Source organism: Dermacentor variabilis, chromosome 2 (assembly GCF_050947875.1).
Source record: "Dermacentor variabilis isolate Ectoservices chromosome 2, ASM5094787v1, whole genome shotgun sequence".
Classification (NCBI taxonomy): Eukaryota; Metazoa; Arthropoda; class Arachnida; order Ixodida; family Ixodidae; genus Dermacentor; species Dermacentor variabilis.
The window spans coordinates 237,251,543-237,278,413 of record NC_134569.1 but is presented as its reverse complement, the minus strand read 5'-3'; the positions used below and the strand labels follow the sequence as shown (position 1 = coordinate 237,278,413).

Below are 26,871 nucleotides of genomic sequence, written 5' to 3'. Positions count from 1 at the left end.
TGCTCAGGGCGTAGGCGGTTACCAGGCGTATAAGGTTGCTTTCTTTCATGCCGTGATGTCGATTTCCGATGCGTGCAATGAGGCGAGTGGTTTGGTGTACATGATCATCTAATTGCTTGAGTATCTCCGTGTTTCTGCCGTTATGTTGGATGCGTAAGCCAAGGATACGAATGCTAGGTACAGTAGGTATGCGTTGCTGGTGCACGTGGAGTTCTATCTCGGGCGGGTGAGGGTCTGGGCGTCGACCTCCCCAAGTAGGCTTGTACAGAAGGAGCTCCGATTTCTGTGGGGAGCACGCCAGGCCGCGCGGTTCTTCGTATGCAACGACCTCGTTGATGGCTTGCTGCAGCGTGTTTTGGATGTCCCCGTCGCTGCCCCCGGTGACCCACAGGGTGATATCGTCTGCGTAGAGGCTATGCTTGAGGTTGGGGATGCTAGCTAATGCAGGCGGTAGTCCGAGCAAGGCCACGTTGAACAGAAAAGGGGATAGAACCGATCCTTGCGGTGTGCCTTTGCTGCCGAAGTGAATAATTGGCGACTGCAGCCCTCCGATGGTAATGGTGGCCGTGCGACCTGTAAGAAAATTCTTCACGTAGTTACATGCTCGATGACCAGCCTGAAGTTGTGCCAGTTGGTTCAGTATGGCCTCATGCGTGACATTATCGAATGCCTTGGTTAGGTCTAGTCCCAAGATGGCTTTGGTGTCCAGCCTGGAGCTTTTGTCGCCATCGATAATTTGCTGCTTGAGCTGAATCATGATATCTTGAGGAGAAAGTTTCGGGCGGAAGCCAATCATGGTATTGGGGAAGAGGTCGTTGTCGTTCATATGTCTGTGTAAGCGTGTGAGGATGACGTGTTCGAGGACCTTTCCGACACATGAAGTGAGGGAGATAGGGCGGAGGTTTTCGAGTAGGAGGCGCTTCCCGGGTTTGGGAATCATAATAATTTTGGCTTCTTTCCATTGTGAGGGGAGGTTTCCAGTTTCCCAGTATGCGTTAAAATAAGCTGTGAGGGCTAGTATAGAATCCTCATCTAGGTTGCGAAGCATTTTATTAGTAATGCCATCAGGTCCCGGGGCCGAGTTAGGGCGGAGTGCGAGGATGGCTTCCCGCACTTCTGCTGCTTGTATGGGCGCGTCCAGGTGGTCGTTAGCGGTGCCTGTGTATGCTGGAGCGGGTGTAGTAGGTTGAGGTCCTATGTATCGGTCTATCAGCTCTTGAAGAACTTGTGCGTCCGTGCCCGGATGGGTGTGAATAATTTTTTGCAAGTTGTGCTGTTGTGTGTTCTTGCTGTTGGCCGGATCGAGGAGGTAACGGAGGATATTCCACGTTTTGGGCAGGTTTGGTTGCCGCTCCATGCTGTCGCATGTGATGTGCCAATTTCGACAAGTAAGTTGTTGTGCGTAGTCTTCGATGTGAAGGGTGAGAGTACTAATACGTTTCCTGAGCGTTCGGTTGAGCTTGTTGTGTTTGTATCTGCGTTGCAGACTGGCGAGGGCTTCCCACATATGCAGTAACTTGCTATCTGCCTCCTGCAGATTAGCTTCCTCAGGCACCAATTTAGTGGCTTCGCTCGCGTCTTGCAGCAAGGATGCGACCCAATCTTCGAAAGGGGGTTGGGTACTCGAGAAAGAGGTAAGGGCTCTGGCCTGCCGGAAAGCGTCCCAGTTCGTTATGCGGAGTTGACGGCCCTTAGGCTCTCGCGGGCCCGCTCGAACTTTTGTTTGGATTAAATAGTGATCGCTGCCCAAGTTGTCTTGTGTGTTGATCCAGTCTGCTTGTGGAATTCGTTTTGCGAATGTTAAGTCCGGAGTAGTGTCTCTGCTAACGCTGTTTCCCATACGGGTGGGACAAGTTGGATCCGTGACAAGAGTAAGACCTAGATTCTGTCCGTCAAGCCATAGTTGTCTTCCCTTTCGGTGGTCCATTGGGTATCCCCATGCCACCGCAGGGGCGTTTAGGTCCCCTACGATGAGCAGGGGGGCTCCTCTAGCTACTTGATCTGCTTTGGTGAAAAGTCGTAGAAACCTATGTTGTTGTTTGGGGCTGCTGTACACATTGAGGATGAAGAGACTCTGCTGCTTGCGCCTTGCAGACGGGATGATCTCCAGGAAAATGTGGGCTGCTGTATCAATGCCTGTGTGATGCTGTATAACCGGAATGTTTCGCTTAACTAGTGTGGTTACTTGGGGCCTGCGGTTGTCATCGCAAACTGCGGTGTATGCCGCGTATCCCGACAGCTTAGCCGCTACTCCGGTCTCTTGTAATGCGATACCATCGGGGGAAGTATGTGGTGCGAGAGAGGTAATATATTGCTCTAAGTGTGCTCGTTTTCGCCGGAAGCCCCGGCAATTCCACTGCCAAATGCAGTAGGTAGCACGTTCTGGATTACTCGCAGCCATCTTTGTCGGGACGCGAGTACGGCTTCTTTAGGGGACCTGCTCTGGGACGGAGTAGGGTGTTTTCCAATTCTGTCAAACGGGTGTTGTGATTTTGAGCCAGAGTCGCGACCATGTCTTGAAACACTTTGCGCGTGTCGTCCATGTTTTCCTGTCGCTGTTGTTCTCTTGCCGCAAAGGCTTACTCAATTCTGGGCAGTAGTAACGTTTCTAGTTTCGCAGTAAGGAGGTTGTCCATTGCGCGTTCGAGAGCATTTGCAATGGAGGCGTCGAGCAACGTGGCAAGCTTACAGTCTATTGCTTCGTTGAGGTTGCGTTCTATCCGCTGTTGCAGCTCAGTGAGGGCCTCACAGTTGACATTTCCTTCTGAAGTGTATGCTGGTGGTGCCGCTGTTGCGATTGGTTCGAGAGCTTTGCGTTTGTGCGGGGTTGGTTGTTGGGTGGTTTGCGGGCAATCTATTGCAGGGACAGGAGGGTTCTCTGCATTTGATGGTAAGTGTTTGGGTTGTGTGTCTGCAAGTTGTGATTTGAGCTTAGCGTTTTCTGTCTTGAGGTCTTGTATCTCAGCACGTAAGGATCGGAGCTCATGCATGAAGCTGTGCATGGTACCGTCGCTAACTGTGTTCACTGGGGTTGCTATAGGTTGTGAGGTGTGACCTGTGTGGGAGACAATGCTGGCCCAGCTTACCTTGGGGGGTGTGTCTTGCACTTTAACTGTTGTCGTTCGAAGGCTTGCGTTTTCTTGCTGCTGCGGTGGTGTTGAATCCGGTCCGCTCCGGGAGTGACTGCGTCCTTGTGACTGACTGCGACCTCGAGAGCGGCTGCGTCCACGAGGCTTTCCAAGAGTCACGCAGCTGCTGCGAATAGATCTGTAACTTTAATCGACGATGACCAATGCATAAGCGCCAGATTAGGCCCAATGGCCAAGGCAGTGTGGCCGTGATGAAAATTTGCCGCCAGGTGATGTGGTAACGGGCCGCAAGCCGTCACGGAATGCTTGCCACTATAGCATGTTTATAGCTCATCGTGTGATTGGTCCCAAGGTCATGAGTGCTTGTTAGCCGTATCTGGTTAGATACGACTGCTGAACCAGTGTCGAGTTCATCGCCGCACATCCAACACAAGCTGCCTGCCTATAAGTGGTTAATGAGCCCAATCTGCAACACGCGCTGCTTTTGTTGCCGTTTGCTCTTTCCGCGACGTGTTACTGTTTCAATCGATACTGCTAACCCGGATGAACCTTGTACTGACAGAGGTGGCCCCGGAAGAAGCAGTGCCATTCTGCAAATAGCAGTGTTCGGATGCTGTGTGTGCATTGTTTTGTTTTGTATTGTTTTGCCAAAAGCAAAGTGAAGCACTCACTTGGGCGGCATCAAGCACAAGGGGCTCAGCAGTACACGCAACATTGCGATTCACGGTTCTTCGATAGGGCAGCAATAGTCAGGATCAGATGATAGGGCAGGGTAACAGCAAGTTCATGCGATGCTCTCCGCCGCAGCAGGGGGAGCAAAAATCTGCCTGGGATTAGCCTAGCTCTCTCATACATGAATTAAATACAGAGGATAAAAAAAAATATTTTTTGCTTAATAGTGTTACTAGAGGCCGCAAAGATTATGATAAAATTTTATTGCAAGTAATCAAGAGTCTCTGTATTACATTTCTGATCTGTCACCAAATGAGGACAACATGCTGTAAGCCGACATTAGTCTCTGGTTTAAGTACACAATAAATATATGTGACTAAAACTTATTGAGCGTTCATACTAGGGCACTGAAAGAAACAATTACAATTCAAATTGAAATGCTGACGATCGGTCTTGCACATTCTACTTATGCACTGTGGAAGGACTCGAAGCACTCAGGACAAAGAGGGACGTTGCAGCGACTGCAGAGGTACCTTGTCTTGCTGCGGCAGGCGAGACTTCAACAGCGGCTGGCGTACTTTTGGTCGCTCTTTTGGGAAATGGCGTCTGCCATCCGACCTCTTTTCCAAGGACACATGGTTGGGCACTTTCTTTTTATAGGCTTTGGCGAAGAATCGTAGGATGGCCGGCCTCGTCGCTTCGAGCTCTGTGCTGCTTCGCCGCGAAATATGAGCGCCTTGGCAGCGCGACTTCAGAACTCAAGTTGGTCCATATAATGCTCCGCACCTTTGTCCCACCGCCACATAATCCAGGCGTTCACAACTGCTGCATTTAGTAGGTGGTAGAACATTCTCAAGTAGCCCCTTTTGTTCCGGACGTCATTTCTGCACCTTGCAATCAAGGAATCCATGAAGTCGACGCCTCCCATGTGTTTGTTGTAAACTTCCACGGAGTACGGCCTGGTGACATCCATTACTTTGCTCTCTTTTCTGTTCTACCTTCTGGTAGTGCCTTCGGGCTGCCGTTCTGCATAGGTGGAAACAACGTGAACAAGCGAGTTGTCCAGCCACCTTGTTGCTGAGGGGAAAATTGATGTGCTTCCCCTTCCGTCCGCTTTGAGCTCCTTCAAGGGCTTTAGCTTTTTATCCGCTCCTTGCAGACGGTTTGCCCGGCATGTCCCAACAAACATTATTCCATCTTCTCGGAGTTTTCGGACGAGGGCCATAAATGTGAAGTTATCGGCATAAAGTTTATGATTTTTCCCTTTAAGTCCCACGGACAACTTGATGACAACGTCTCCGGCCATACCGAATTTGCTTGAAACTTTGGCTCGCCCACCAGTTGCCCCTTGGCATATCTCAAAGCGATAAATCTAGCCAGACACTCCTGCTCTCACCTACACCTTGAAGCCCCAGCACTTCGGCTTACTTGGGAGGTATTGCTTTATGGAGGAGCGCCCCTTGAATGGAATCATCATCTCGCCCAGATTGGTATTCCTCAGAATGAACTGCCGAGCAAAATGCTTCATTGAGTGCATCAATAACTGGCCTCATCCCAGTCACGCGGTCATTCTGGTAGCTTAGAGTGTCGGTCCTATCTTTGAAGTGAAGGAATCTTCGAATGTCCTCAAAACAGTTTACAGGCATTGAATCGGCGGCAATGTCCATTCTAAGGTCAGATTCTGTGGACAAGTAATTCCTGATTCTTGGGCATTTGATGTATTACCAAGCACATGCCAAGAAAGACTTTTAGCTGTGGCAAAGTGAACCATAGGTTATCTTTGCCTTTTTGCACTGCATACAAATTTGTTTAAAAAACAATGTGCTCCAGCAATGAGTCTGGAAATTCGGCGAGGAAGTAGTCAAGCGGTAGTGTGCCGTGCACGTTGACCCTATGCTCACCAAGAAAATCGGAAGGCTTTCCTGCATAGTCATTGTCTCTGTCGGCGATCCACACTGTGCTGTCCGTTCTCGCGGCAGATGTCTTCGAGGGGGCCCTTGCAACAGAACTTGTTGAAGCACCATTAGCACGCACAGGCTCACGGTCATCACTCTCTTCTTCTGAGCTGCTTGAAGTGTCAAGGACGGTGAGTTGTTGCTTCCAATCATCCACCTCGGAATCGTCATCAGAGTCTGATGAGAGGTCCAAAAGAGCATCCATTTCCTCTCTGGACAGTCCTCGCTTTGAAGACATCTTGGAAAAGTATTGTTTTTCTCACGGTCTATGGAAATGCGGAACTTATATACACCCAAAAACTCCAGCAAAAGCTGCCTCAACCACGCACGAAAAGCGCGGGAAAATACACGCGCTTTCAGCTCAGGTCTGGCTTTCTGCAGGTACATTTTTGTTTGGTGGCGCTGCACGTGAGGCTACACTTTTCATGCATAATGTCCCCAATTGAGAACACCTGTTCTTTTCCTTGTACCAAGCCCATAACCACGAAAAAAACAACAACAAAAGCAGATAATATGGATCAAAAGTTGCTCTTTGCGCAGATATTTTTTACAGTCGAAGAGCACCATGGCCTGTCGAGCAATTATTTTTTGTTTTCTAGAAACATTCAGTGCCCTCGAACAAGCCTACGCTCCTTTAGAGCCTGGCGCTTCAAAAAACATGGACAGCAAGGGCCATCTGTGTAACAGTTAAGAAATCTTGGCATGTCCTCAAATGAGGACACCATGCGGCTAGTGACTCGCTGCAAGCAACTGGACGACTTTTATAGCAGGATAAATATGCGTCCTCATATGAGGCCCGTATGCATGAGAGGGCTAGAGCGACGTCACCCAGCGTGACAACACCGAGTGGTATAAATCACCCCCGAAGACATGCCGCACCAGTGGGCTAGGCAACAGCACAGTTGGAAGCATGTTTAACAACACATTCTGCTTCATGATCTAGGTTAGTGGGCTTTATCCAGCCGAATGCTTCAGCGATGACAACCGGTTGTTATTGCTGCTGCCTTGCCCACGATGCATGAGAATGCTTATTAAATGTGTTCTTGGCATCCCTGTCAATCTGTTGGTTTGCGGAGACATGGAAGCTAACCCCAGATCCGGACCAACAACTGAGGAATTAATAACTGAACGCTCAATGGCCAAAAGTCACCCAGGAGAGGCTTGACATTATTGAAACAAAACTGAAAAAGTTCAAGGAATCAAGAGCGAAAATTGAGGAATTCAGAACCAACGTCAATAGTATGGAATCATGAGCATGCAAAAGAATCTTACGGACTTAAAGAGAAACAGGGGAAGATGTTGTAGTGCGGGACGCGAGCGTCCGGGTCACCAATGTAGTGCAGGACGCAAGCGTGGCTGGAAATCAGCAGAAAGAAGCGAGTGATGCGTCCCTGAAGAACAAGCAACAACTAACTTTATCTTTCTGTTCATTCAGCCACTACGGCTCGGTTGCACACCCTCACACCACTTCCCTTTCCCACACACTCCACAATAATATTTGATCAAGTCAAAAAGGGGAAAGGGTGTCTGGCTGCTGCTGTGTGACCGTGAGGCCGCCACAACGTAATAACCTTGTTATATTTGGTGTAAGAGAGCAAATGAATGAAACTACAGAATCACTTACAGAGACCATAGTTAAAAAAATTTTCAGTAAACCCTTGGCATTCATGTATCGTCAGTGGAACGAATTCATAGAATAGGATGCAGACAAGGAAGTAAACCCTGCCCTGTAATACTCAAGTTCATTGACCACCATGAAGAAATGACTGTCTTGCAAAACTGTTCTCAATTAAAAGAAAACAAAGAATATCTATCTCAGAGGACTATTCACTAGCCACTAGTCAAATTATAAAGCATCTCTGGGACAGTGCGCGCAGCAAAAGCTGGCCAGCAGCAAAGTAAAGCTCCTCTACGATAAGATAAAGATTGACGACGAACTTTTTTAATGGGATAGCATGCCAAACAAAAGGATTCCCATAGGTGGTCCGAAACGGTCAGAATGAAATAAGCGCAAAGCACAAAACATATTTCGGTGCATTAATATTAACGCCCATGACCCACACATAGTAGTAATAACAGAAACTTGGCTAAACTCTAGTATTAGTAACTCCGAAATAAGCCCACCTGGTTACCGCATATATCGAATGACAGACACCCATGGTGGCGTCGTCGCAACCTTTTTTTAAAGAGTCACTACAGGTGACAAGATTACCCGATATTAACAAAACAACATCTGTTATCATGAAGGTACTCCTGGAAGAATTTAACATTATAATAGGGGGTTTTTTAGCGACCACCAGGCATTGATGACTCATTTTTTAAACAATAGAATGAATTTTTTTGTTCTTATAGGAACCATTCAAGTAGCATACTGCTTGCCGGCAATTTCAACATGCCGCCCATCAATTGGGCAGACTATTTTCCATAAGCTCTTTCTTGAACAGCAGAACCACTTGTCGATCTAATCTTACTTCATGACTTTACCCAGTTAGTGAAGCAGCCCACTTGAATTCACAATGTGTCATTTATATTAGACTCTTTTCTTGTCAGCACAGCAATTCTTCAACGAAACCCTGAAATTAACATTTTTGAGGGCATTTCAGAACATAAGATGGTATGTCTCTCAATGCAACTGAGTATTCTTCAACAACAAGAAACGCGTGGATGTGTTTTCCCTGTTTTTTCTCATGCTAGTGATGTTGATGTGTTACACGCACTGGATAGCTCATTTTCCAGCTTTGTTCCTCTTTGTGATTCTAACCAATGTTCTGTAAACCAGCTATGGTGCTTTTTCAAGGATTTAGTTTTAAAATGTGTTAATGACTTCGTACACTATAGGCGAAAGATACTGCGCAATTCTAACCCTAGGAAAGAAAAACAAATCATCCGACTTGGATGAAAGTTGAAATCAGCACAAAAACAGCATAACGAACAGCAGTGCACGGCCAACACAACAAAATGAACAGCTTGCATGCTCTACTGAAAGACAGCATCAAAGAGGCAAAAGCTCATTACCAAAATGTGTCCTTGAAAATTTTTTTGAGTTCATCCCCATGAAAATTTTGGCATCACATTGCTCCTAAAAAAACAAACCGTGCATAGCATGTGCCTGAACGAAGCAGTCACAACTGACAAATCTGACAATGCAAACGCCCTTAATGATTATTTTCATTCCATGTTTACATGCGATGATGGCTTAAACCCATATTTTAATCCCTATGATGACCTTCCGGCTATTGATAACATTTTGGTTCAAGAGGAAGGTGTACTTTCACTGTTACTAAACTTAGATGCTAAGCAGTCACCTGGTGTAGATGGCATACCGAACTGTTTTTTAATAAGGTATGCCAAATGGTGCGCAAAATACCTGGCCCTCATATTTAACAAATCACTGGCATACGCTGAACTTCCAACCAATTCGAAATACGCCCAAATAACACCTATCCCGAAAAGTAACAACCTGTCGCAACCAGCATCATTTAGAGCTATTTCACTAGTGTGCACATGCGGCAAATCACTGGAGCATATCATTTCCAAACACATCTCAGTTTTTCTGGATAGTAACAAAGTAAATGATATGCGGCAGCACGGGTTTCGAAAGGGGCTGTCGACAGTAACTCAACTGCTTAAAATAGTTCACGATCTCGCTGCAGCAGTAGATAACCATAGCCAGGTCAACAAAAGCCTTCGAGTGCGTGTCTCATCCCAAACTGTTATTAAAGCTAAAATAACTACTTAAAAATGATACCCTGCTAGCATGGATAGAAGATTTCTCGTGCTGTCGTTAGAAAGATAAGATCAATAATGTGTCTTCTAAATCTGTTTCAGTTGAGTCCGGAACCTTTGGGGATCGGTTTCTGGACCAATCTTTTTTTAATCTTAATTAATGACATTGCCGGTGAAATTCCTGTCAAAATCAGGCTCTTCGCACACGACTGCGTAATTTACAATGAAATCTCTAGTTCCGAAGATCAGGTTGGCTTAAACACTTCTTAGGCCAAAATATAGGAATGGTGCACCACATGGCAAATGACCACAAATCACAAAAAGACTGTAGCAATGACGTTAACTCACAAAAAGAAACCGTTACATTTCAGATATAGCCTTAACACCCATGCCCTAGCCCTAGATGTAGTATCATGTTATAAATATCTTGGAGTAAAAATTACAAGTGACTTAAGAAGGCAATGAAGAAACTTGAACCTGAGAAGAACATTGGCAAAATCAACACGCCACGTAAGACTTTTAGCATATAAAACATGTATTAGGCCGATACTGGAATAAGCCACCGCTGTTTGGGACCCCTAAATGCCGACGAACATCACCAAACTTGAAAAGGTGCCGCGCAAATCGGTAAGATGTATCCATAACACATTTATTTGACACGCATCCCCAATGCAGCTGCTACTTGATGCATAATTGGAAAGTCTGGCCTCAAGGCGTTACCAGGAACAAATGAAACTCTTTTACTTGCTTTTTCATGACCAGCTAGATATCAATAGAGCACACTACATCGACAGTGTTAACCTGTGCAAAGCACGTTCTTTTCACCCTCAAAAGGTTAAGAACATTCCTGCAAGACTAACATTTTTAACGAGCCGTTCTTCCCAAGAACAGCTTGGCAGTGGAATGCTAACGAATCCTTAACTCTGACAATCCCTAATCCCTAACTACAGTAACCAATAAATATCCTAAGGAACCAATAGTATTTCTAGTCGGGGAATTCAATTATTCAGCTATCAGCTGGCCATTGCTTTCAGTGTCGAATGGGTCTCCGTATAAAGAACAACAATTTTTAAACACTGTAATTGATTTCAACCTTTACCAGACCATAACTTGCCCTACCAGGGGTAATAATCGCTCGACCTCCTACTAACTACATGCCCTGAGGACATAAAAACCATTAATACGCTCCCTAGTCTTAGTGACCACAATCTAATTCATATTTGCATTGCCACTCCTTTAAAAGAGGAAACCGCCTACTCAGAAAGTAATCACAGATTACAAGAGAGGAAATTTTGGTGTCATTAATTTTGAACTCACCAATTTCTTAGTTAACTTCAGGAATACATACCTAAGGCGAAGCGTCAATGCTTATTGGGAACTTTTTAAGACCAGAATGCTCAACCTCAAGAACAAATACATCCCTACGATACTTATTAAATCCGATTCTAAATGCCAATGATTTAACAGACAGCTTAAAATACTATGCAGCCGCAAGAAACGCCTCCACAGAACGGCTCACAAAAGATAAAGTGCAACTGCATGGGAGCGGTACCGCTCATGCGTTAAACAATACTTAAACGAACTTAAAGCTGCAAAAAGCTAATTCTTTTCCGACAACCTACCATCAATGCTTCAAACAAGCCCTAACAAATTTTGGTGCATGCTTTCCCCAACATCACAACCTAATCGAATAGACCTCACAAACACTAATGGAGACAATGTTGATGCCGCGCATTGCACTTCTGCTTTAAACGACCATTTTTCGTCTATGTTTCCTGCTGCTAATAATACCACTGATATAGGAACATTGCCCGATTCTGCCTCTACAGTAATGCCAGGAACTGAAATTTGCCCAGAAGGAATAGTTAAACTGATTAACATCTTAAATTTTCATCCTCGGCCAGCTGTGACAACATTAACAGCAAATTACTAAAAGGTACCATATCAATCTCAAGCCAAATACTACACTTGATCTTCACGCAATCATTACAAACAGAAAACGTCCCTGAAGATTGGAAGAAAGCTGAGGTTATCCCAATTTTTAAAACGGGTAATTGTGCGATCCCAGCAAACTACCGTCCTATATCCTTAAACAGCATCCCATCGGAAAAGCTCGAACATATCATAGCTTCAAACCTAATGATCTATCTGGAATCCGTCAATTTTTTTCTTTCATCACCAACACGGTTTCCGGAAACAGTTGTGTGAAACTCAGCTGGCCAAACTCACACACAATATACTACATTACATGGACAAAAACCTTCAAATTAACGCCATATTTTTAGATTTTTCTAAGGCATTTGACTGTGTCCCTCATAACCAATTACTCTCTCAACTGTGTAACCTTAATTGAAATCCCTCCAAACATAATTTCATGGCTAGAAATTAAAAAAAAAAACCAGAAGCAGTTCACAACCACTAATACTAACTACGACTCGCCTGCCTCTAACGTAATGTCAGGAACACCCAAGGGTGCCTGTCTCTCCCTAATTCTCTTCCAAATATACATAAATGACTTGCCCACTAACATAATAACCAAGTTAAGACTTTTTGCCGATGATTCCGTTTTATACTCTCCCATCCGTAATCCAGACGACAGCACTGCACTTCAACATGACCTAGGATTAATTGCAACTTGGTGTGATAAATTACTCATGCCATTAAACCTTACTAAATGTAAAATGATGTTTTTCCCCAAAAAAATCAGCACAGCACATTACACCTATAGGATCAAGTCATTTCCCATTAGCCGTACGTCATCCTACAAATATCTCGGAGTAAGTTAGGACTTTTTGCCGATGATTGTGTTTATACACTCCCATCCGTAATCCAGACGACAGCACTACACGTCAACATGACCTAGGATTAATTGCAAATTGGTGTGATAAATTACTCATGCCATTCATCATCATCATCATCAGCCTGTTACACCCACTGCAGGGCAAAGGCCTCCCCAATCTTCTCCAACTACCCCGGTCATGTACTAATTGTGGCCCTGTTCTCCCTGCAGACTTCTTAATCTCATCCGCCCACCTAACTTTCTGCCGCCCCCTGCTATGCTTCCCTTCCCTTGGAATCCAGTCCGTAACACTTAATGACCATCGGTTATCTTCCCTCCTCATTACATGTCCTGCCCATGCCCCCCCCCCCCCCCCATTTATTTTTCTTGCTTTCAACTAAGATGTCATTAACTCGCGTTTGTTCCCTCACCCAATCTGCTCTTTTCTTATCCCTTAACGTTACACCCATCATTCTTCTTTCCATAGCTCGTTGCATCGTCCTCGATTTGAGTAGAACCCTTTTCGTAAGCCTCCAGGTTTCTGCACCGTACGTGAGTACTGGTAAGACACAGCTGTTACACTTTTCTCTTGAGTGATAATGGCAACCTACTGTTCATGATCTGAGAATGCCTGCCAAACGCACCCCAGCCCATTCTTATTCTTCTGATTATTTCAGTCTCATGATCTGGATCTGCAGTCATGAGACTGAAATAATCAGAGGAATGCCATTAAACCTTACTAAATGTAAAATGATGTCTTTCCCCTGCAAAATCAGCACAGCACATTACACCTATAGGATCAAGTCATTTCTGGTTAGCCGTAAATCGTTGCTATCATCGTCAACCCATATTCAATCCAGCTGCATAGAAGCCTCGCGCACACACGGATACATTCACCGCAACTTGAAATTAGCATCACCGCACATAAAAAAGCTAGCTTATCAAAACTTCGTGCGACCAAAACTCGAGTATGCTTGTTCAATTTGGCACCCCTCACAAACTTATCTTACTAACGATTTAGAAAGGATCCAAAACTGCGCTGCCCATTTTATATATTCCTAGCACTAAAACGATACCAACATCACCACACTGAAAGAATTGCTGAATCTGCCATCACTTGAATCTCGTCATATCGTTTCCCGACTGTGCCTCATCCATGGTTTTTTCTATCACCCTCAATCACGACACGTCCTCCTGCAACCATCTCATCGAATTTCCCCTGCAGAATCAGCACAGCACATTACACCTATAGGATCAAGTCATTTCTGGTTAGCCGTACATCGTCGCTATCATCGTCAACCCATATTCAATCCATCTGCGCAGAACCCTCGCGCACACACGGATACATTCGCCGCAACTTGAAATTAGCATCACCGCACATAAAAAAGCTAGCTTATCAAAACTTCGTGCGACCAAAACTCGAGTATGCTTGTTCAATTTGGCACCCCTCACAAACTTATCTTACTAACGATTTAGAAAGGATCCGAAACTGCGCTGCCCATTTTATATATTCCTAGCACTAAAACGATACCAACATCACCACACTGAAAGAATTGCTGAATCTGCCATCACTTGAATCTCGTCATATCGTTTCCTGACTGTGCCTCATCCATGGTTTTTTCTATCACCCTCAATCACGACACGTCCTCCTGCAACCATCTCATCGAATTTCCCCTGCAGAATCAGCACAGCACATTACACCTATAGGATCAAGTCATTTCTGGTTAGCCGTACATCGTCGCTATCATCGTCAACCCATATTCAATCCATCTGCGCAGAACCCTCGCGCACACACGGATACATTCGCCGCAACTTGAAATTAGCATCACCGCACATAAAAAAGCTAGCTTATCAAAACTTCGTGCGACCAAAACTCGAGTATGCTTGTTCAATTTGGCACCCCTCACAAACTTATCTTACTAACGATTTAGAAAGGATCCGAAACTGCGCTGCCCATTTTATATATTCCTAGCACTAAAACGATACCAACATCACCACACTGAAAGAATTGCTGAATCTGCCATCACTTGAATCTCGTCATATCGTTTCCTGACTGTGCCTCATCCATGGTTTTTTCTATCACCCTCAATCACGACACGTCCTCCTGCAACCATCTCATCGAATTTCCCCTGCAGAATCAGCACAGCACATTACACCTATAGGATCAAGTCATTTCTGGTTAGCCGTACATCGTCGCTATCATCGTCAACCCATATTCAATCCATCTGCGCAGAACCCTCGCGCACACACGGATACATTCGCCGCAACTTGAAATTAGCATCACCGCACATAAAAAAGCTAGCTTATCAAAACTTCGTGCGACCAAAACTCGAGTATGCTTGTTCAATTTGGCACCCCTCACAAACTTATCTTACTAACGATTTAGAAAGGATCCGAAACTGCGCTGCCCATTTTATATATTCCTAGCACTAAAACGATACCAACATCACCACACTGAAAGAATTGCTGAATCTGCCATCACTTGAATCTCGTCATATTGTTTCCTGACTGTGCCTCATCCATGGTTTCTTCTATCACCCTCAATCACGACACGTCCTCCTGCAACCATCTCATTGAATTTCATCCCGCACAAACCACAGCCACCCCACAGCACCAATCAATGGCCGCACTTCTGCCACGAATAACTCATTCTTTCCCAATGGTATAACACTATGGAACAACCTACCTGGTAATATAGCTGCGTGCAGTAACCGACAAACTTTCTGCAATATACTAAACAATCACATGTGGCACTCTAACTGAATATACTCGTCCTATGCCATTTTAGAATGCTCATTTTTGTCCCGCTTTGCAACACTGTCATTGCTCTTGGATTGTCTACCTTCTGTAGTGCGTTTTTTTTTCTTCTCTTTGAGATTTTGTGAAATGGTATATTACACTTTGTACGCCCCCCCCCCCTACCCCCCCGCCCTATGTAATGCCTTTGGACCTTTAAGGTGAAATAAATGAAATGAAATGAAATTCTTCATCTACTGATATCGTACAATACGCAAACGTTTCGCTGTTCTCTTGCACATTGTCATGAAATTTTTCCTCCATATTGTTACTTGCTTTTTTTGTTTTGTTTTTTGAGTGGAGTTTAGACCATGGCATCAAGTTGCATTGTCTTTATTCTCTTGTCTTGTAATGTTTGCTCTTCTTTTTTTATCTGTTCTATTTTTCTTACAAAGCTTGGTAGAATGTGCTAGTTAGTCCTCGTGGTGATTTGATTACAGTGATATGTTTGTTACGATACCATGTATGAAATGCTGCAATGTCACGTTTGCTTTGTACGCCTACTCCTGCCTAAAGCCTGGCACTCAGGTTGGCAGTATTCTTCTAAATAAATACAGTCGAACCTGGATATTTCGAATTATTGGCTATATCGAACGCACAGATTACCCCTTGAAAATACTATGTAAAAGTATAGGACAATTGAGTAGTATATCGAATTCCATTTTCGCCGGACATTCGAATATATCGAACGCTGCGCCGCGCCCCTGGAAGGTGCGCTTTTCCTAAAGACATTTGTGTCTGGTCCTCAGGGGAGAACATTTCCGCAGTCAGTCAGCAGGCTCCTCCTCTGCGCATGCAGGTGTGCCTGGTGTCGAGGCTGTCTTTTGCAAAGTGTATTGTGGTAATACCAGGTATGTTATAGGCGCTATTTACAGGCCTCCTGGTTCTGATGTTGGCATCCTCAAAAACTTAAGAAAGTATCTAGACACACAAGTCAGGCTTGGGGACAAAATAATCTTATCAGGCGATTTCAACTTTCCCGAGGTGGATTGGTCAACATTCACAGCCTGAAACCGAAATGATTATCACTGTGAAATACTGAAAGATATGGCCTTCGCGTTCGACTTACTGCAAGTAGTTCAAAATTACACCAGGATTCAGGGTAACTCAAAGTCCATACTCGACTTGTTTTTTGTAAGTGGTTCAATTACAGCCGAAACTTCCTGTGAGGTATCTCGGACCTGGTATCTCGGACCATTCTGCAGTATTGCTAGAATTGACTGGTGCAGTAATTAAACATAATAACCCAACCTCTAGTTTCCCTAACTTTTCACGAGCAGATGATGTCTCTATCATTGACATGCTTTCCTTTAATTTAGATATTTTCTCATCCAATTCTGGAGATATAAACAGTCTTTGGCATCAATTCAAAATAATTGTAAAAGAATGCATCGACAAATATGTTCCCCGTATTGTAAAGAAGTCGAAGTGCAAAAGCGCCTGGATCTCTCGGGACTCATTGCGGTTACAAAGGTAACTCAAGAGGCTAAACAAAAAACAAAAATCTGCAAACTCTTCCTATACTGTGCAGAAAATAGTGGATATTACATTACAGCTAAAAACACAAGTACGAACTAACAAACAACGGTATTTAGGAGAGTCCGTACCTAATTTTATACGCACGTCCCCCGAGCAATTCTGGCGGCACATACGCCCGACTTCTAGCGATTCTAATGTCTTTGATATCGAAGGTGTACAAGTAGATGACGCAAAAAAAATCTCAAATGCCTTCAATGAGCAATTTAAGAGCATTTTCACTGTTGATAATTATATTTTACCACACTTCGGCGCAAACTTCCCACCCATACCAGATGTTCTAATTAGTGAAGCTGGAATCTTGAATATGCTCTTAAAACTCGATGTAAAGAAGTCCCCAGGGCCAGATGACATACCAAACACATTTTTAAAGAGATACGCAGAATGGGTCTCAAAATACTTGTGTGTTCTGTTCTCTAGATCACTATCTGAGGGGCAAGTTTCGTATGACTGGGGAATCGCCAGAGTAAAACCTGTCCATAAGAATGGGAGGAAAGACTACATAAAGAACTATCATCCGATTTCCTTAACCTGTACTGCATGTAAACTTTTAGAACATATTATACATAACCACATAACGCAGTTTCTTGACAAACATCATATTTTAACAAAGTATCAACATGGATTTCGACAAGGTTATTCTATGTGTACCCAGCTAGCAGAAACTATACACGACTTTGCACTTTCAATTAATAACGGAAAACAAACCAATGTAATTTTTATGGACTTTAAAAAAGCTTTTGATAAAGTCTCTCATAAGAAGTTATTGCATAAATTAGGGACAATATTAAATAACGAGCGACTTTTAAACTGGATTGCCGCATACATTAACAATCGAAAACAGTTTGTTGTCTTTAATGGAGAAACTTCGGCAATTCTTGGTGTGGACTCAGGCGTTCCCCAGGGGTCTGTGCTTGGGCCCCTTCTTTTTCTTTTGTTTACTAATGATATTGTCTGCAACATTCCTGTCAAAATACGATTGTATGCCGATGACTGCGTGATTTTCACTGAATTGAACAGTACAGCTGACCAAATTCTTTTAAATGATACACTCAACAAAAGTGTTCAGTGGTGTGATATGTGGCAAATGTGTATAAACTATGAAAAAACAGTGTTCATGAGAGTTACTCACAAAAAAAGACCATTAACCTTTGTCTATTCTATCAACAGCAGTGTTCTTCACGAAGTACCTCATTACAAATACCTGGGCCTCTGGATAACAAGTAACTTAGACTGAACTAAACACATTGATTAGGTCGTAAGAAATGCAAACTGTAAGTTGTTCTTTTTACGAAGAGCTTTAAAATTTACTACTCCTGATATCCGCATGACCGCATATAGAGCGCTTATTCTCTCATCCTTAGATTATGCAGCCATAATCTGGGACCCCTTCACTAGGACTAATACAGTCGACTCCCGATAATTCGAAGCCGCTTAATTGGAATTTTCGGTTAATTAGAAGTGAAGTGCTGGTCCCGTCAGTTTTGCATGTAATCCTATAGAAGAAATCGCTCGATAATTGGAAGTCATCATCCAGTAATATTGTTTAATTGGAAGTTAATTTTCAGCCGGGATCCTCGAGGTGACCGTCATTCTTTGGTAGAATGTGCAATTTTTCAAGTGTTGCAACAGTTCCGTGCTCCGCGTTGGTGTCATCGCCACCGCAGCCGCCCGCAACGCCATCCTTCTCGGAGCGGCGCGATTATTTATTGCTACGACTGCCGTGGCCTCCGCGATCAACTCCGGCGGGAGGCGAAGCGGCTCCCGCCGGAGGCCACGCGCGGCTGCCATGCGTGGCCGGAGCTGATCGCGGAGGCCACGCGGGTGCCATAGGTGCACGCAGCGCTGCATACTGGCAGTGGCGAGATTGTGCGAGCTTAGTCTTGCAGCGTGCGCAGCGTTACGTCGAGGCGTGTGTTGGTCGAGCGCCTTTGTGCGGGAAGCTCATAGGCTAGGTTGTTCCATGAGTGATTCGAAATTGACTTGTATACCTACTCGCGCAGTTTATAGCCATGGCAAACCCTGGCTCTTATCGCACACTCGACCCGGCAACGAAAGTCGAGGTTTTGAAGGAAGTTGAGAAGGGAGGTGCCGCCAAACAAGACATAGCGCGGAAGTACGGGATCAAGCCGAATACGCTCTCAAACTACATCAAGAACAAGCGCACAATAATGGATGCATTTGAGAACGACAAGTTCAAGACTTCTCGGAAACGAATGCGCACCGGCGCTTACCCAGAGTTGGAGAAGGCTCTGCTGGTTTGGATTAGGGAGGCCCAGGAGCAACAAACTTCCTCTCAGCGGAGACATCGTTGCGATGAAAGCCCGAACGCTTGCAGCAACGTTGGGGATCGATGACTTCGTTTCGTCAGATGGATGGCTGACGCGCTTTAAAGATCGCCATGACCTGGTTTTCAAGAGCGTGTGTGGTGAAAAGGCGTCCGTTAACCAGGAAACATGCGCCACGTGGAAGGACGGAAAGCCGCGTGAATATCTCGCCGAATACAGACCGGAAGACATCTTCAATGCAGATGAAACTGCACTCTTCTATATCGGCTTCTACCAGAGAAGACCCTGACATTCAAGGACGACGACTGTGCTGGGGGCAAACGCAGCAAGGAGAGAGTGTCTGTGCTGATCGCGGCAAACATGACTGGCACGGAACGATGTCGGTTACTTGTGATCGGGAAAGCCGCGAAGCCGAGATGTTTTAAAAGCGTGAAGACGCTGCCTGTGGACTATGAAGCCAACAAAAAAGCGTGGATGACGGCCGAAATCTTCAAGAGCTGGATAAGCAAATTGGACCGCAAGTTTGCTGCTTCGAACCGCAATGTGTTGTTCCTTGTCGATCACTGCAGTGCTCACGTGAATGTGCCAGCCTTGAGTGCAATACGCCTCGCATTTTTGCCTGCAAACACAACGGCTGTTTTGCAGCCAATGGACCAAGGCATCATCAAGAATATTAAAGTCCTATACAGGCGGCACCTCCTCAAGCGCATGATTTTGTGTATGGATAGCTCCACAAAGTACGAGGTAAGCCTGCTTAGTGCCATCCACATGTTGGCGCGAGCATGGGATCGTGTGAAGCAAGAAACAATCGCAAACTGCTTCAGGGCTTGCGGTTTTGTGGCAGCTTCTTTGGTGGATGCCTCTGAAATTTCAGCGGAGGAAGCGTCAACAAGCGAGCTTGACGGCACTGATTTTGGTGATACTCTCGGGGACGTCAATTTTGAAGATTGCGTCGCCGTAGACAGGGCGGTTGAAACGTGCGGTGCGCTGACGGATAGCGAAATCGTAGAGATTATTCGGACCCAGGAAGCGACCCAGGAAAGCGACGATGACGTTGAAGGCGAGCCGCAACCTAAGGCTGCCGATGTAGCTGCGGGCCTTGCTCTCGCGGAGCGCTTCTTTGCCGCTGAAGATAACGCGGAAGAAGCGTTCCGCCACATCTACAGCCTGCAGAACTTGCTTTCAGCAGCGCGATTCGGCAAGAAGAAGCAAAGCAAGATGACCGACTATTTTTCTTGGAGAAAATACTTGATTTCGCCACAAATAAAGTGCTGTTTTTTGTGTTTTGTGCTTAATTGGAAGTTCGTTTCATTCGAAGTTTTTTGCGGTCCCCGTGAACGTCGTATTAACGGGAGTCGACTGTATTAACAAGATTGAAAGCGTACAGAAAAAGGGTGTGCGATTCATATATAACAGCTTTGGACGTTCTTCTGTTTCTGCCCTTTTAACCAGAGCAAACTTGCCACAAATAACGCAAGGAAACCGGTCATCTAGGCTAAAATTTATGTATCTTGTAAAGGGGCACTATAAATTAGACACTTCAGACGTAATAACCTTTTCATCCGGTATGCCACTAGACAAAGACACCAATTAACAATTTCTCCGTTTTGCACACATAACAACTCCTTTAAGTACTCTTTCTTTCCGCGGACAATAACTGAATGGAACCAGCTCACTAACACCCAAGTTCAACAGCCTTCACTTACCTTGTTTACATCGTGTCTAATTTAGTACTTACCTTCTATTTTAGTTTATATTACTTATTTACTCTTATGTATCTATGTATTTGTTGGTTGCCTTTCTTGTGATCTTTTCAACATTTGTACCCTCCTGCCAAAATCCCCAAAGTGGGATTGCAGTATCAATAAATAAATAAAAATGCGCAGCCGTCACCTAGCGACGGAGACGCAGAGCCTTTCCCCCATTTTTGCGCCCATCCGGCGCGAGCTTTCTCGCTCCTCCTGTGCCGCCGGTGTGTGCATTGGGCAAGGTCATTGGAGCTCAGCGAAGAGAGTGCGCGGCATGGAGACGCTTGGCGACGTTTCCAAGTCACACTTCCTGGGGAAAGGAAGTGACAGAAAACCGGTTGTAAGAGAAGGGTCTGGCACGGTCGCTCGTGGACCAGGGGAGACGAAAGAGCCAGAGAGGGCTCAAAAAACAAAGCATAGCGAAGCGGCGATTGTGCCCACAGCGCCTTCGACGGCATATTCCGCCGATCTTTATCCCCGCTCTCTTCTTTCTTTTCCCTTTGTCGTTCCTTCGCAGCACCGTTGACTACCGCTCGGCCAGGCTTCGCTCGGACCGTTCCATCTGTGCCTAGCGCGTTTTTCTTGTGTGCGCCTGTGTTTCAAGGTGCCGTGTGTAGCGTGTATGACAGCGGTTATCTCGTGAGCTATGGCGTCCGCGGACATAGAAAAGAGGAAGAATCTGGACTTTGCAAGAAAGCTTGAGGTGATCCGGCGTGTTGAGAACGGAGAAAAGAAGTCCTCCATGGCAGACACATTTGGCATTCCACAGAGTACTTTAAGTACGTTGTTAAAAAACATGCAGGACATCAAGCTTAAAACAGGTGAGGAAAGTCGCTCAGGAGCGTGTCGTGTGCGCCTTGCTGCTTTTGACAAAGTGAAGGCACTCTATACGTTGTTTCTTGAAATCCGGGCAAAAAATATTCCCGTGGATGGCCCGATGTTAATCGAAAAGGCCAAATGGTTTGCTACGGCTCTTGGCGAAGAGAACTTTTGCGGTGGCACTGGATGGCTGCAACGGTTTAAAAACCGCCACAGCATTGTAGGAAAGGCCATTTCAGGCGAAAGTGGGGCTGTCAGCAGCCAAGAGATGCAGCAGTGGCTTTCTGAGGAGTGGCCAAAGATCACTGCAAAGTTTTCACCTGCAGAAATCTTCAATGCAGACGAAACTGGTCTCTTTTGGCCGAGTAAGACACTCGCTCTTCATGGAACCTCATGTCACGGCGGTAAAATGAGCAAAGTGCGTGTGTCAGTGCTGCTTGCGGCCAACATGGACGGCTCGTGCAAGCTGCGGCCATTCATAATTGGGAATGGCAAGTCACCGCGCTACTTCAAGAACTGCAAACAGCTTCCCGTCCGCTACGGCTGTAATAGGAAGGACTGGATGACAAGTCAACTTTTTGTTGAATGGCTGCAGGCTTGGGACGCTGAGTTGGGCAAGTCGGGCCGCCGAGTTTGCCTTCTGGTAGACAACTATTTAGCCCATCAAACGACTTGAAAGCTGCAGCACATCGCATTGAAGTTTCTCCCGCCAAACACCACAGCGAGACTGCAGCCCCTCGACCAGGGTATCATAAAGGCATTCAAGGTAGGCTACAGGAAGCGACTTATTCAACGGCTCCTTGTAAACCTCCGCATGAGAACCGATCGCAAGATGGAGATGCTCGGCGCAATCCAATGATTACCGGCACTTGGGATGACATGAAGTAGGCCACAGTAGCCAACTGTTTCGGCAAGGCAGGCCTTGCCGGTGATGTTGATGATGATGAGTGCTTGGAGGACGCGTTTCGCGATTTGTCCAATTTTCCCGGCGCTCTCCCGTTCAAAGTGACTGTTGAGGACTTCATTACCGCTGACAGCGAAGTTCAAGCGGTAGCCGACCTCGCTGATGAGGACATTGTGGCCAGAATAGCTGGCGTTTAAGACGGCGATTCCAGAGACGACAAGGGCAGCTATGTTTTCAAAAAAACGCGTCCGTGCACAGCCACTGAACTGGTGTCAGCATTCAGCCTGATTCGGCGCTGTTACGGCGAAATGGAAGGCACTGGGCTCTCGAACCTGGACAGCCTTGAGAAGATTGAGACTAGTGTTTCAACTTCATTTCCCAGAGGAAAAAGCAGCCGAAAATTTGCGAGTTTTGTTCCGTGAAATAAAATGCTTTCATATTGCATGCACGGGCTATGTGATTCGCGGCTGTTCCAATCGGTAAGCCACAATTTGTTATGATTGCGAGTGCTGTTTTAGCGTACATTTGTATATAGAATTTTCGCGATATCAAACTATTTTCCAATCCCTTCGAATTCGATATATCCGGGTTCGACTGTAAATAAATAAAAAACATGTTGTAATGAGCGGGTCTCAGCACTGAATATATCGACTACAGTCACAATCTGCAATAATTAAATCCCGCGACTACGAAATTCTATCGACAACGAAATATTTTCATTTCTCCGGTGAATGCCCATGGGATTCAATACATTTCATACCTCTCGACAACAAAATGTCGCGGTACTACAATCCCGCATCAACAAAATTTGCCGGAACGTAACCCTGCATATTACATATTCGCGCAAGGATAGCAGGCTCCAAAATGTGCTAAAATGCGATTGCTTTGCACTAAAATTGCGTAAAATGCCACTACATTACACCTGCGTGGGCACCACCATTTTTGCAAAAACAACCAAGTGCCAGAAACACTCGCGCCAGAAACACATCATGGCCACCATCTTGTTTGTTGATTGGCTGTTTGAAGCGGCAGTAAGTTGCGACCGGCATGTGACGTTTTTTGCACACCTAGTGCAGTGTGTAATGTGCGCCTCAGCCAGAAAAATTAAGCAGAAACAAGGAAATCCACATCCCACCAAGGTGGAATTGTTTATTGTACTTGAGATGGTGGTCGTAGCACGGAGTGCCACGCATTGGGCCGTGATTGAGCGATCGTTCAGGAATAGATATCCCTTGCTTCAAAAACACTGGTTTCGGTGCCACCCGACAGGCATCGCATGCAGATTTGGAGCCGGACATAGATTTGTGCGAAGAGGCCGTAATCTCGATCAACAGTCTTCGGGTATACAAGGTACGATCACTTTTGTGGTGAACACCACATGTGTTGGCGACTACGGGTGACAGCGTGCACTGGAGAAATGCTGCTGCATGCGTGGAGAGCTGTTGTTCTGCGTTCGATGCCGAGTTGACCAAACTCTCACAAAAGTGATCGTATCTCCTAAAGCAATTGACCGAGAATGCTGCTCCCCGGCAGTGCTGCCACTGCTGATCGACACATGCGACGCACTTTGTACTGTCGGCAACGCGGTGCTATATCCTCAAGCAACCTTGCAAAAGTAGGCTAGCTAAATATTGACAGTAAAGTTTCGTTCTGCAATGCATTAACTACCTGTGCTGTCTCATTTCACAACAACGAAATTCTTGTGAAGGCGGATTTTTCTGCATTCCCTGCTGATTTTGTCAGTGCAAGGTTCAACTGCATTCGAAAAATCAAATAGTAGGTATTCGATTCGCGAATAAATTTGTTTGAATGTTTGCTATTCGATGCAATTTTATTCAGGGACATTCATTATTTGCACACCCCTGCCATTTTTGTACTACCTGCTTGTGAAGTGACTGGAGTTGTTTTCCAAGAGAAATTGCTAGGAAAGTAGCATTAGTGAACACCACCGTGTCATGGCACCGACATGAGTCTAAAAAAAATCACAAATAAAGAAAAGGCACTGCCAGCAGCATGCGAATGCTCATGCGTGCATGTTTCTGCAGAAACGGGACCAGCACAATCACGCGACTCCACTCCACTCACAGAGAGGCCGCAAATCCCCAGCCCACTTGCCTGCCCCTGTTTGCCAGCTGGGGCATCAAGATAAAAGAAAGCGGCTATCTTTATTGCTATTTATGGAGTTTAATAGAGTGCGCTGTTTGTGCCTGCAGCTGGCCAGAATACCAGAGTTATTTTTGCACATGCTCCAAGACCGACAACACAATGCCCTGGACCACGGCGGCAACCTTTCGCCGATGCCAGCCAGAGCCAAAGCTGCCAAAACTTTTCTGGTGCAGCGTGGCACAATTTTGGTCCTTTTTGCACTTCTGGTGGAATTTGGTACAAAAATTTGCTTCAGTATCCAAATGGTGCAATAGGTGCAGGATTCCCACGACTGGCCAGGCCATTACAGGCCATCTATGATATGTGAAGGCTTTTCAAGGTGCCGGAAGTTTTGGCAAAGCTGCATGTCACAGCCGCGCATAGTCAGAACACTGTCCAAAGAGTCCAAGCCCAATGCTAAACCTTGTTATCGCTGTCGGTGACTTACCCTTCAGGCAAAACTGCCAATTTTTTTCATATTCTAAGCAATTATTCAGGATACAGCAATTATACGGACATTCAAGGTGCGTTCGCGCTGTCACTGTTGGCGTTGCAGTCAGTCACGATGCTTTTCCAGATAAGACACCTCATGCAACCATAGCAAGTGTGCCATATGTTGCAGTCATGTGATCTGCCGAGTTCTGGAGTTGTGACACATTTGAAATGGTAAACAATGTTGCAGGACAGAACATTCACTTTGGAACAGCAACACTCACTCCCCCCTGCTGCTGGCTATGCCAGCCTTGCGACAGCAAGTGCTCATGCTCATCGAGTGAGAACTGTTCATGTTTGTCTGTGTATGCACTCCACCACAAACGTTTAATTAGCACATGTTTACGACATTTTACACTGCCCATAAAGCTTGGAGCATTAATTTGTGTGATAGTCTAATACTTTGATATCGCTATCAATGCTACGCCTTTTGGCCAAAACTGCGACCTTTTCGTGTGCAATGAGTTAAAAATCATCAAATGGTAGAAATTAAAGGCTAGATGACTACAGCTGTCGCCACACAGTGAATGACAAAATGTGAGCAACATTACTATAACGATTCACAAGGTTGTTTGAAGCCTGAAGGACAAAGCTGAGGCAAATCCATGCATTGTTCATCATTTCAATGCTGGATGAACTGTTATACTGCTCCACAAGTAGATGGCATTGACGTAGTTTCTTTCAGTAGTGTTAGTACGAAATCCTATGGCTGATACCATGATTCAAATAGTGCCTGTCTCACCTGCTCTTCGAGAATCCGGCTTGACAAGGCTTCATGCTCTGCGCGCAGCCGCTGCAGCTCGGTGCGGTGCTCACTTTGAACACGGGCCAGCTCCTGGTCATGCTTGGCCAGTGCCTCCTGGTGTGCTACTCTCTCTTCAGACAGCCGACCTGAGAAACAAGGTTTCCACGATGTGTTGGTATAGGACGCCTCCTTGTGAAAAAAAAAAAAACACTAGTGATGGAAAACAACAGCTGTCAGGAAGGTTTTTTTTTTTTTTTTTTTTGAGCTGCACCAGATGTTTAAATATTGCCCATGGCAATTGTAATACCCCTGTCACTAGACACTCGACAGTCTTTCGAGCAAAAGGACTTTTCCCGAAAAAGAATTTCGCCCGCAGACACACGACAGGGAGCAATGTTTTTTTCAGAAGCGGTCTCTTCTGGAAGAGGAGTTTGTCAATCCCTGTTACAGCTGCAAAAGAGTAGCCTCAAAACTAGTGGGTGCTAGCAACAATTATATATTAAAAAAGAAAAAAAAGGCAAATGCATATTTTTCTCTTGCCTAGGTTCGTCATAAAACATTATGCTATGTCTCGCAGAAGGCGTGGTAAACCCTTAACGCTCAAGTATGAAGCCTAATGCCTAATGTATCAACATAATTACACTAATTACATCTTTAATTCATTACTTTACGACAAATATTTTTACCAAGAAATTGTAGCTAGTGATATTGCAAGGCATATCCACTTCAAACGAATTCTCAGGATAGTAGCTTCTGTATTTGGAGAAAAACTGGAAAGCAAAACTTTCTAGCCAATAAAGGATTGGCATAAAACAGAGGTTTACGATTAAACTGAGAACCTCATTGGTATTCAGTACAACATAACGCCACTAATTCTTTAGCTTCTGCAGGAAAAAAAGTACTTGGTTCTGTTCAACAGATGGGCATGCTAAACATTGTTTTCCAAACCTTCATATATACAGAAGCTGACCATTTATTCGGACCTCACCGGGACTGCGGAAATGTCCGAATAAACAGGTGTCAGAAAAAAATATTGTTACGTGTAGAAAGACACAGACGAAAGAGGCTATTTACAGGCTTTCTATACAGGACTGGAGCCAGAGCGCCAGGCCGACATTCACTTGCACCAAGGGCACAGACCCACTTTGTCGTCGTTCTCATGGTGGCTCGTCCCTTG

At 45.3% G+C, this 26,871-nt stretch overlaps 1 protein-coding gene across 2 annotated transcripts in view; it reads right to left on the bottom strand.

Moving 5' to 3' along the window:
• The window catches only part of LOC142573168 (uncharacterized), a 275,915-nt gene that overhangs the window by 224,139 nt on the left and 24,905 nt on the right, over positions 1–26,871 (bottom strand). For both annotated transcript variants that reach the window (XM_075682735.1, XM_075682737.1), the window contains exon 2: positions 25,692–25,840. In XM_075682735.1, the coding sequence (XP_075538850.1) occupies positions 25,692–25,840 (149 nt within the window). The remainder of the gene's footprint in view (positions 1–25,691; positions 25,841–26,871) is intronic.